Source organism: Papaver somniferum, chromosome 6, assembly GCF_003573695.1.
Source record: "Papaver somniferum cultivar HN1 chromosome 6, ASM357369v1, whole genome shotgun sequence".
Classification (NCBI taxonomy): Eukaryota; Viridiplantae; Streptophyta; class Magnoliopsida; order Ranunculales; family Papaveraceae; genus Papaver; species Papaver somniferum.
Genome location: NC_039363.1, coordinates 158452983 through 158464741, shown reverse-complemented (window position 1 = coordinate 158464741; position 11759 = coordinate 158452983). Strand labels below are relative to the sequence as shown.

Below are 11759 nucleotides of genomic sequence, written 5' to 3'. Positions count from 1 at the left end.
TACTTCTGTCTACATGAAATTTATCCAGACTGGAAAATGTAGAAACCATCCCAGATGTCTTGTAAATTTCGGCGCCTTGCCTATATTTAAGTTCCTTTGAATGCCTTCCATGCTATGTTCTCCAGCTGAACCCTTAATGTTGATATGACATGACTATTTGTGTTCACTCGCAGCAGAGTAGCACGAATCTCCAAATATCAAGATAAGATCTTTGCATAAGGTATTCAGTCAGAAAATCATGCTGCTCTCTGGCAATGAACTTAAAAGAACTCCCACATAGAATTCAATCAATTGTCCTGAATAAATTGCAAAGTTAGGGTTTCGCGCCTCGCGCAGTATACCTGACCTTGCTTGTCAAAATTAAGCCTAGGCAAACTAGGTAATTAATCCGCCATGGATTAGAAGGTGCAAAACCTCGCCCAGAATCAGAAAAAAAGGTAGATGCAACAACAAAGGGAGGTGTGGCCATGCTTTAGGCCAGATGGCGCCACTTTCCATTGGCCACTCCCCATCCTAATCCGGCCCTATTTCCCTTGACCAATCAGGTCGCTTTAAACTTGTCACGCGCACATAAGTTGTGGCTGGGCCCATGCTTACCGGCCTCACTTCCTATCGACCAATCGGATCGCTCTAAAGCCGTCACACTCTCGCCAAAAGTGTAGCCACGCCCATGCTTGGACGGTCCTCTTTTAATCGACCAATCAGGTCGCTCTAAAGCCGCCACACAATCACCAGAAGTGTATCCGCACCTTATGTTTGGCCGACCCCTTTTTGTGGCCAATCAAGTTTCTCTAAACTTGCCACCATACATTAAAGGACAAACGCTCCCTGCCACGGCAACATATTTATCGGCATGCCAACATGCCACTCTACCGCGGTAACATTCCAACATGCCACTCTACCGCGGTAGCATGCCAACATGCCACTCTGCCGCGGTTACATGCCACTTCGTGGAAACCTGCCATAAATAGACACCACATGGAAATCCCTACTCCTGTGGCCGTTTCCACACTACGGCCTTGCCATAGTTCCTTTGGCATATCCATGGCGCTATTCGCACAAAAGTTTCGACATGCCAAACCCTAATTTGGGAAAGTTGCTACCAAAGCCAAATAAAGTTTCCCAGAGCAATGGGATTGATATGGCAACATGGCCAATGTTTCCACGCCACATATGGGTCCAACAACACGACGCCAAACCCTAGCATTGGCCATGGCGTTAAACCCTAGCATTGGCCATGGCGCCAAACCCTAGCTTTGTCCATGACACCAATCCCTAACTTTGGCCACAGAGCCAAATCTTAGCTTTGGTCGTTATACAACGCCACAGGCGTGGCTATGCCATAACACCACTGGTACACCGCTATGTCACGGCTACTGGCACAACGCTATGCCACGGATACCGGAATGCCACCATGCCACGGCTACTAGCACGCCGCCATGCCACGGCTATGCCATTGGCATGCTGCTATGCCACTGGCATGCCACTAGCATGCTGGTATTCCAATGGCGCCACTCCGCTGTACAACAAGATGTGGCCATAATCAACGGCCATCCTTCCTCATGAGATGCAATCTCGGCCATCCAAGCTCGCCACCAAAATGACAGACTTGTGGTGAGTTTCAGGCGACCAGCTGCTTAAACTAGTGGCCATGGCTACGCCAGGCGCCACTTGCATCAACGTGCACTGGCATGCACGAGCCATGCCAACCATGCTACATTTCCATTGGCGTACACCAAAACGCCACTACGCCATTATCAGGCGCCAATACAAGTTAGCCATAATCAACGACTACCTTCCTTCATGAGATGCGATCTCAGCCACTGAAGTTCTCCGCCGAAATGACAAACCTGTTAGGCGACCAGCCAAAACGAGCCTAATATCATTACATGCTGTTTTCCTGCGGTAAGTCCCTTGACTTTGACTTGCCACACGTAGCGAAGTGCTACATGTTTTCCACGAAAACACTCGAGACATCAAACATGTCACAAACTTGGGGATGCTCATCAGGGTATTGGTCTGGCGGTTTACAGCGTGCGGCATGCAATGCTCGCACAAGAAAGTTTCATGAAGTGGGTCAATTAGTGGTGGTGAAAAAGTAACAGTGTAAACGAATTCATTTCCTTTATCATGGAAGCATAATGTATGACGGTTACACGAATTCATTTCCTTCATCATGGAAGCATAACGCCTGACGGTTACACGTTATTCTTTTCTTCCACCACTCAATCGCTTCCACTTCCTACGAGACCAGAGTACGTTTCAATATGACTTGTATAAATAGGCTTCAGCTATTTTCACCAAACAACAAGTTTTTGGTCGGCAACAATACAGTATCTAGAAATCACCTGGTAGCTTTCCTTTCTGCTAGCCAGTTCTACTTTCAGATACAATTCATAAACAACCACACCTTCAGAATCAACGATTCTGGTCTCAACACTTTCTTCGCTTCCCTCCCTAAGATCGACCCTTCTCCTTCACTTTGTGACCGAAGAAAGCCTGGAACGGCCATTTCTTGGTTAGGCCAGGATTGTACAGATTGATCTCTCGAATCAAAAGTACTCCCATGCAGTGCATTGTTTAGGGTTTAGATTCGTTTCTCATCCATACACCCAAAATTACCAAAATAAGCAGAAACCGTTTTCACCCACAAACAATATTAAACTAGGATCTCCCTGTATATTGTCAGATATCAAATGCTTGACTAACTTGGTTGTCATCGGTGGAATCTTCAACCAAAAACCAACATTACAGCTACAAAAAACAAGGACATAGAACAAGGAAAAATAAGTAACGTGCACCACAATGCACACCAAAAAAGGCCTACATACACAAGGTGCATACATATGTACACCACTATGGACATATACATAAAATGCCTAAAATAAGTAAGATGCATCACAATTTACACATAAAAAAGCTTACATGTACAAGGTGCAAATCTATGTAAAAAAGAAAAAAAATAGGAATGTGGACTAATATGAACACACCTATGAAGAATATGAGCATCTTTCAGAAGAAACTGATAAGTGTCATCAATCACATGTCCAAAGTGAATCCTCCATGAACATCCATCTTTTTTACACTTTGAGTATAACGAGTCTTGTTATTTTTCAAATTCCTAATCTTGTAACCATTAGTTAGCTTGTACTTATCCACAACAATTCTGATTACTTCAACATCACCCATAAACTCTCTAGCTATCCTGTCGAAAAAATATATCCATTCATCAGAAACAAGAGGCTTGCCCCTATCTGCATCATGATCTACCACCTCCCAAGCTTGGGACTTTTAGTTACACAAAAATTTGCGGTACTAGAACCAGAACTAGTACTACAACCAGATTTAGAACGAGAACTAGTTTTCTGAATCACGTCAACATTTAAATAAAAATGGTAAGAGCAACCAGACCTTGCAGTTGTATATCACCAAGTACAAAAACTCTACGATCATTATCCATATATCTCAAAACTATAGTCCCATGAGACAAATACCTCAACTGCTTACATGCAAAACGCTTTAACTCATGTATGGTGCTCCGCGTACTTACACGAAAAGGTTCCGAATGCTCACCATGATTCAAAATAGCATAAACTACCTTCTCAAACATAATTGACACCCCTGCATATTAAAAAAATAATATGTATTCCTGCATATTCAAAAAATAATATATATATATATATATATATATATATATAAAAGAAACTGGAAAATGTACTGTGTGGAAAAGAATGCACATGTTATAAAAAGATATCACTCACTGGAAAAGGGACAGTGTAAAAAAGAACACACATGCTATAAAAAGATATCACTCATTGGAAAATGTAGATCGTACAAAAGAATACACATGCTATAAAAAGATGTCAGTTACTCAATCAATTAATCACCATAGACAAAATTCAGAACGTTATACAAATACTATTTCTATATGTGAAAAGACGTCAAAAAATCTAAATCACATATAAAAAGATCTAAAAATCACCAACACAAAGAGATTTAAAAAAAAATTCTGAATCAACTAACAAATAGATTTAACATCAAAAGGATTTGAATAATATTTTAAGGCATGAGAGAGATGATAACATTTAAAGCTTCATACTACACTTTCGGTTTTGAATAACCTAAAACGTATACAGTGTACAAGAAAATACACATTCTATATAATCAAAAATAAATAGAAATCAAATACTCGATCGATTAATCAAAGATTAAAGATTCAGAGTCTTATTAGAACACAAAGATTATATCATGCATAAAAAAACAAAAATAAAAATAAAAAAACAATAATCAAAAGCGTTTCACGAGAATCAAATCAAGATAATACATCAAAATAATAAGAAATAACAAAATCAAATCAAGATAATACATCAATAAGATGTAACAGATCGTATTCATATCATGAATTCAAAAAAAAACAAACTCCAAATCAGAAACTAATTAATAAGATGTAACAAATCGTATTCATATCATGAATTCAAAAAAAAAAACCAAATCAGAAACAAATTGAATGCCTAACCAAAAGAAAACAAGCAACTAAAGATGGAAAACTAGCCTAAGTTTGATATCTGTTGCAGAAACGATTAAATCCTCAAAAATCTCTCTATATCTGTTTAATCGCCTCCAAAATTTCTCTGTGTCTGTCGCTCTCTCAATTTTTTCTGAATTCGAATCTCAGATCTAAAAACTCATTCAAAATAATTGATTTATATATGAAATCGTTGGAAGCTTATTTTAGGTATACTAAAAATACAGGAATCAAGAACTTTGGACTAACTTGTTCAAAATTTTGATGAAACTGTATTCACGGGGATTATTTGGACTAATATGTACCGGGCATTGGAGTGGTGAACTAGAGCGTCCAAAACCCACTAAAAAGGGGATCAAACGTCAATTCCTACACTAGATTAGGTAGTTTCGGATCTCCAGCTGAAGGCTATGTAACTTTTTGGCGACCATTGAGAATTCTGCGTATGATGATTTATTATTTAAATCACAAATTCCATAAGATTTTGATGTCTTAATTATTTTAGATCTACTTCCAAGTTTTACATCAGAGAAACATTTGTAGTTGTATTTTGTTTTTCTCATTGGTATTCGATCAAAGAGTGATTACAATCTTGCCTTTTGTTAACTTGTATACCTGTATACATGTTAAGGTTTAATAAAGAATTATTTTATTTCTTTGAAAATTGTGTTTTTTTTGTCTTATTCTACTAGAAATTGGTTTTTCTTGCACTAAAAACAATAATTTTTGTTCCCAATGCAAAGAATTACTGTATTCAATGCAATAAAACAAATAAATCTTATTTCTAATGCAAGAAATTGTTGTTTTAGTAAACCTTAACATGTATACGGGTATACAAGTTAACAAGACCCTTATATCTTGTTGCACGAAAAAAGAAGTAAATTCTTGTCTTTGCTTCTGGTTTTGCTGGAAATAGTATTCCCACTGGTTCTAGCAGTGAAGCTGTTCCAGTTCTACCAACTATGCGCACCCTCGCCTAGAGTTGGGAGTAAGAGCAACCACAGTCATGAGACGGACCAAATACCAAAAGCCAGATTAAAAGCCAAAAATTTTTGGTATTCTGGGTGTTCAAGCGCAATGGGGGACGACCAAAATTTGGTGAAGCGTAACTTATACGAACGCTTGGTGCAGACGGAACTTATACTCACGTTTCTTGACCGAGCGTTCTTTAATATATGCGTCTGAATGAAACGGAGTTATTACGTGCGCCTGATTGAGGCGTAGGTATAGTTCACGCCTAACATGGGATGGCGATGGGAAGTGCGTCTACTGGGACGGAGAAGTTATGTGCGTCTGATACATACGGAGATAGAAAGTGCGTATGACTCGGGCGGACATAGAAGGTGCGTCTGGGTAGGGGAAGTATAACAAACGCCCCAGTTCAGGCGTAAGTATTAACATCGTCGAGTTCAGGCGTAAGTATTAACAGCGTTCCACACAGGCATAGTTACAATTAACGTCTGATACGGGACGGACATATAACCAACGTATACCCGGGCGTACTTACTATCAACGCCTGAACTGGGGCGTATTTATTATCAACGCCTGAATGCTTATGCTTGGTCTTAGATAACTGGTCTTAGCTAACTGGTCTTATGCTTGGTCTTAGATAACTGGTCTTAGCTTATGCTTATGCTTATGCTTGGTCTTAGCTTAACTGGTCTTAGCTAACTGGTCTTATGCTTGGTCCTAGCTTATGCTTGGTCCTAGCTTATGCATTAAGTCTATTTTAAAGTTAGTCATGCATTACACTGGGCGGACATTAAAACAACGCCCCATTGGGACGGAAAATATACCAACGCCCCATTGGGGCGTACAATATAACTACGCCTGTGTTGGGGCGTATGTATTACATGCGTTTGGTTAGGCGGAGTTTATAGATGCACCTGATTCATACGCTAATTTTATCACCGCCCCACCTTCAAACGGTAATTATATTCTCGTCTGATTTCATACGATCACTAAAATCTCGCCTGCTTTCATACGCTATTAATACTTCCGTCCCACTAAACGAAGTTTAGTCTGGGTTGACGACCACATTTGGTCTCAAACCCTAATTTTGGCGACCAAATTTGAGTTTACTCCCTTCCGCTGCGGCACATTTTGAGACCAAATTTGGGTTTAGTCCCCAAATTTGGTCTTGACTGTGGTTGCTCTTAGGACCCGACACCGTTTTCTTTACCACGACTTATAAATAGTTTCTCGATACTAGAAAAAACAAAAAAAAGACTTATAAATAGTTTCCCTTTTATACCCTTCATACCACTGAACCAATTCCCAATAGACGTGTGTAGTTTTGTAGCGGTTCAGATGCCTCGAAGAAAAGTATTCCCCATCATCTAACGGATGTTATGAGAACCAAGCCAAAACAGGAATACAAAAGAGAAAAACCCTAACCTTTCTTTACTTCCATTCGTCTATGTTTCATCTCCAACATTTTTTTTCTTCTCCTGAAACCCTGAAATAATTCTATATCCTTCAGATCTTGCGTGGTTTTCCTTATCTGAGGTAAGTGGTCTTGAAATTTTGATTCAGTTTGGAGCAATTTGATTTATATTTTGTTTCAATTCTTCAAAATTTCAATATGATTGAAACCCAAGCTAATCAAACTGATAAATATGCGATTGAATTTTTGAGAGCATCAAGGTAGTACTGTTAATCTGTTATCTGTGGATTTCAAGTTGATGACTACGTTAAACTCTCGATTAGTAAATACGCAATTGCTTAGCTATTTGGGGACTCCTTGAGGTCTCTTTACTAGATTAGGAAGAATTTCCTCGGTGCTGAGGAAGAATAAGGAAGAAGAAATTCTAGAAAACAACAACTAGTTCGTTACTAAGTTTTCGGCTTCATATTGATTTCGTAACTTATTATGTCTATGGTATAACAAAGACTGAAGGTTATAACTGTATATGAGTTTGAAAATGTCTGGTTGTAGGCGCGTAGATGTGTTTTTAATCTACATGATAGTGCCACATACGGGTTGATACTGTATCTATGGAGTCCTCCCAAAGAGAGTTTTGTTCTTCACCTTTGATTTTCTGTTGGTTTGTTGTGGTTGTAAGTACTTCAAGTTTATTGAGCAACTTTTTGCCTAGAAGTTTTTTTTTTCCCATTATTTGCTTGTGTTTTGGCTCAAATGTGTGTCCATCATTTTCCATTACTAATCATATCATATAAGTTAACAATTGTGTAGTAATGAATATATGATCGATGTTATTTTTGTTTGATTGGTATTGGTAAACCTCGGATTAAATTAATAAAGACTTTTACAAAGTGTTGAAGATAGGTTGATAGTTTTGAATCCTTTGACTGTTCATACAACGCCTCTAGTGGTTTTTTGTTCTCATTAAGCAAGATGACCTTCTGTCTGAATTTCAGTGGTCTTGTTAGTATTAGATTCACTCTTGATTTTATCTTTTGTCTAGATTTATTGTTTAGTCAATTATATGTTGTATTTATTGCTAATAAGTTTAATTGTTTAATGCAGTTTGGGGTCAGTTTTTCCATTGCATAGTTGGAGTGAAACTGTCAATTTCGAGGGCTGAATTTTTATTAAAGCTTTTTGGAGTTTGCTTTCCTTTAGTTAGTGAACTCTGCTGCAAATATTATGGTGACCCAACTGAAGCACCGCTTTATTTGTTACTCGAAGGAACTCGTTGATGGACAACCAATATATGTTTCATCAAATGCTCTTCCTGCTAAGTTAAATCGTGAACCAGCAGGGCATTCCTTCCACTCCGCAGCACTTCTACTCCTTGGTTTTGGCAACAAGGAAGAAGAAGAGGTACAGGATAATGATCAAAATGCGTCTGGCGACAAGGGTGAGTCGTACTTCGCATCTTCAGAATCGTATAGCAGTAAAGGGAAAAAAAAATCTGGTAGCGGAAAGGATCAGCACGACCACTATGCTTTGTTGGGTTTGGGACATCTGCGGTTTCTAGCTACTGAAGAACAAATTAGAAAGAGTTATAGGGAGACTGCATTGAAGCATCACCCTGACAAACAAGCTTCCCTTCTTCTTGCGGAGGAAACTGAAGCTGCAAAGGAAGCAAAGAAAGATGATATAGAAAATCATTTCAAAGCCATCCAAGAAGCTTATGAAATCCTGATGGATCCTGTGAGGAGAAGGCTTTATGACTCCACAGATGAATTTGATGATGAAGTCCCTACTGACTGTTCTCCGCAAGACTTCTTTAAGGTATTTGGTCCAGCTTTTATGCGGAATGGTAGGTGGTCGGTTATCCAACCAGTTCCATCCTTGGGTGAAGACAATAGTCCCCTGAAAGAAGTAGATACTTTCTATGATTTTTGGTACAGCTTTAAGAGCTGGAGGGAGTTTCCCCATGCAGATGAGTTTGATCTTGAGCAAGCCGAGACTCGTGACCATAAGCGATGGATGGAAAGGCAAAATTCAAAACTTAGAGAGAAGGCGAGGAAGGAAGAACATGCACGTGTTCGTTCTCTCATAGATAATGCCTATAAGAAGGATCCAAGAATTGCGAGAAGAAAAGAAGAGGAGAAAGCAGAGAAGCAAAGGAGAAAGGAAGCCAAGTACTTGGCAAAGAAGTTGCAGGAGGAAGAAGCAGCTAAGGCTGCTGAAGAGGAGAGGCTCCGGAAAGAGGAAGAGGATAAACAAGCCGCAAAAGATGCTTTGAACCAGAAGAAGATAAAGGAGAAAGAAAAGAAGCTATTGCGTAAAGAGCGTGCTCGTTTGCGTACAGTATCAGCATTGGTTGTTTCAGAACAGTCATCTGGTGTCACTGAAGATGATGTTGAGAGTCTGTGCATGTCATTTGATATTGATCGACTAAGGAGGCTTTGCAGTGATCTTGAACAGAAATCAGGAGGAGGTGATCGTAACCGTGTTCTTAAAGAAGCCCTAGGGAGGAGTAATGATGACTGCAATGATATGAAGAATGATGTGAAGAAGAACCAGATACCAAATGGTTTTCACGAGGTCAATGTAAGTGGTCCAAGTGTGCAGGCTAAGGTGGAGAATCCATTACAAAGCTATGAGAAGAAAGAGAAACCGTGGAGCAAAGAAGAGATTGAACTCTTAAGAAAAGGAATTCAGAAATACCAAAAAGGAACTTCTAGGAGGTGGGAAGTTATTTCAGAGTATATTGGTACAGGAAGATCCGTAGAAGAGATTCTCAAGGCGACCAAGACGGTACTTCTCCAGAAGCCTGACTCTGCAAAAGCTTTTGATTCTTTCCTTGAGAAGAGAAAACCTGCGCCATCTATTGCATCCCCACTAAGTACCAGACAGGAAACTGATGGGATAGTGAGTAATCCTAGTAATGGGCCAGAAGCTAATGGCACTAAAATTGTCAGTCCTGAAAAGTCTTCAGGCAGTAGTAACGGAGGTCAGCAAAGTGCTGACGCTGCAGTCGTTTCAAGTGGGATCTCTTTGGCTGTGGACCCTGATGCTTGGTCTGCTGTTCAAGAAAGGGCTTTGGTTCAGGCTCTAAAAACATTTCCTAAAGAAACCAATCAGCGCTGGGAACGCGTCTCAGCGGCAGTTCCAGGGAAGTCTGTTCTTCAGTGCAAAAAGAAATTTGCAATGATGAAAGAGAATTTCCGAAACAAAAAAAGCTAATTTGGGTTGTCTAATTGCTGTGATTTGGTGTGAAAGCGAAGTGAAAGCTTTTCTAGAAGTTTTGGCGTGGTCATCTCCCTAATATGGTATCATCACACCTCTTGTTCTCAAATTTTGGATCTTCCATCTCGTATCTATCCTCCCCCTCTGCACTATTTGGGTACTACCTATATGATATTTTTGTCTGAGTGGATTACAGTCTTTGTTTAGAGAAGGAAAGCTGATCAAATTAATGTTAAACAAAGAGGCTCAGCTTTCTCTGAGTTATAATTATATTGAGAAATAATTGGGCAGCTTTTTCATTTTTGTTTTTACGTTTCTTATAATTATATCAAAAAAAAAAATCATTTTGTTTTTCATAATTATATCAAAAAAAAAAAAGAATTTTGATAAAAACAATACATAACCAAAATCCCCAACAAACCAAAACTCACAGACAAACCAAAACCTTATCACCAACATCCATAACAATATTACACACCCCACAACCCCCGCTACCACCACCTCATTTGCACCACGGCCACCCAGGTCTGGCAACAAATCCTTACTCAAGATAACCAAAACAACCCCATAAACCAAACATCAAACCACCACAACCAACCCACACGTATCCAAGAAGCTCTCAACAGAAATATACCACATTCAACTAAGATCCTATATGGCTTTTTACAATGTGGCATCTTTGTTTAGCAAGAAATGTAGCAGTTTATCGACAGCAACGGCAAACTCCGATTCAGACAACTCGGATAATCCGAGTAATGTCTAAAGAATACATTTGGGCATAACACCACTTGATACCAATACTACCAAACCTGCCCGAAGATCTACAACAACAACCTACAAATACAACCAACAACTATCATGGTAGGTTGGGAAGCACCACAGAAGAATTGGATCAAAATAAATACAGACGACTCAAAAAGGGACGTCCAAGACCAGCAAGAGACGGAGTGATTTCCATAAACGAGGAAGGAAAGATACTTTTAGCAATGGCAGCACCATTAGGCAATACCACTTCAACAACAGCGGAAACCTGGGGATTATCGTTGGCAACAAGACTAGCAGCAATATAACAACAATGGTCAAGGGTGTGGTTCGAAATGGACTCAGGGCATTAATACAACTATAACAACAACAATTAGGCGACCACCCTTGGTACCTTAAGAGTATGCTGACAAAAATAAATAATCTCATGCAACAAATACTCCACACAAAAATCCAGCACCCCTATCAGGAGGCAAACCAGGCAGCAGACGAACTCGCAAATCAGGCAGTCAAACATCAAGTACAACACATTGATCAATCTACAAAGGTTTGGCAAAATGTATGCCCTTCATTTCTATTAAGCATTACGCAAGCGGACACCATGCGAACAAAATTCCCAAGGAATGTAAGAGTTACCCGAGTTTAATGAATCGGTCCTACTTTTCAAAAAAAAAAAACAAGCACAATACTTGTGAATAGTGAACTAGGTGGTGCTGGTGCATGATATCTTCGATTTGATAAAAACAATACTTGTGAACAGTAAACTAGGTCGTGCTGGTGCATGATATCGTAGTAAGAAACTTATTTTAAACTGCTGATTTATTGTTAACAATACACGAGTGTAAACACAAAGATCAAGATGAGTAT

General features: G+C 39.4%; 1 protein-coding gene across 2 annotated transcripts; it reads left to right on the top strand.

The window, feature by feature from the left end:
- The first annotated feature begins 6909 nt into the window (after positions 1-6909).
- On the top strand, positions 6910-10429 carry LOC113289897 (dnaJ homolog subfamily C member 2-like). 2 transcript variants are annotated; one of them, XM_026539328.1, is made up of 2 exons: positions 6910-7033; positions 8016-10429. In XM_026539328.1, the coding sequence occupies exon 2, from the start codon at positions 8136-8138 to the stop codon at positions 10125-10127; it is 1992 nt and encodes a 663-aa protein (XP_026395113.1). In that variant the 5' UTR covers positions 6910-7033; positions 8016-8135; the 3' UTR covers positions 10128-10429. The 2 variants fall into 2 exon arrangements, with proteins under 2 accessions (XP_026395113.1, XP_026395114.1); XM_026539329.1 differs by having other exon boundaries at positions 6953-7033; positions 8027-10429.
- The last annotated feature ends 1330 nt before the right edge of the window (positions 10430-11759 follow it).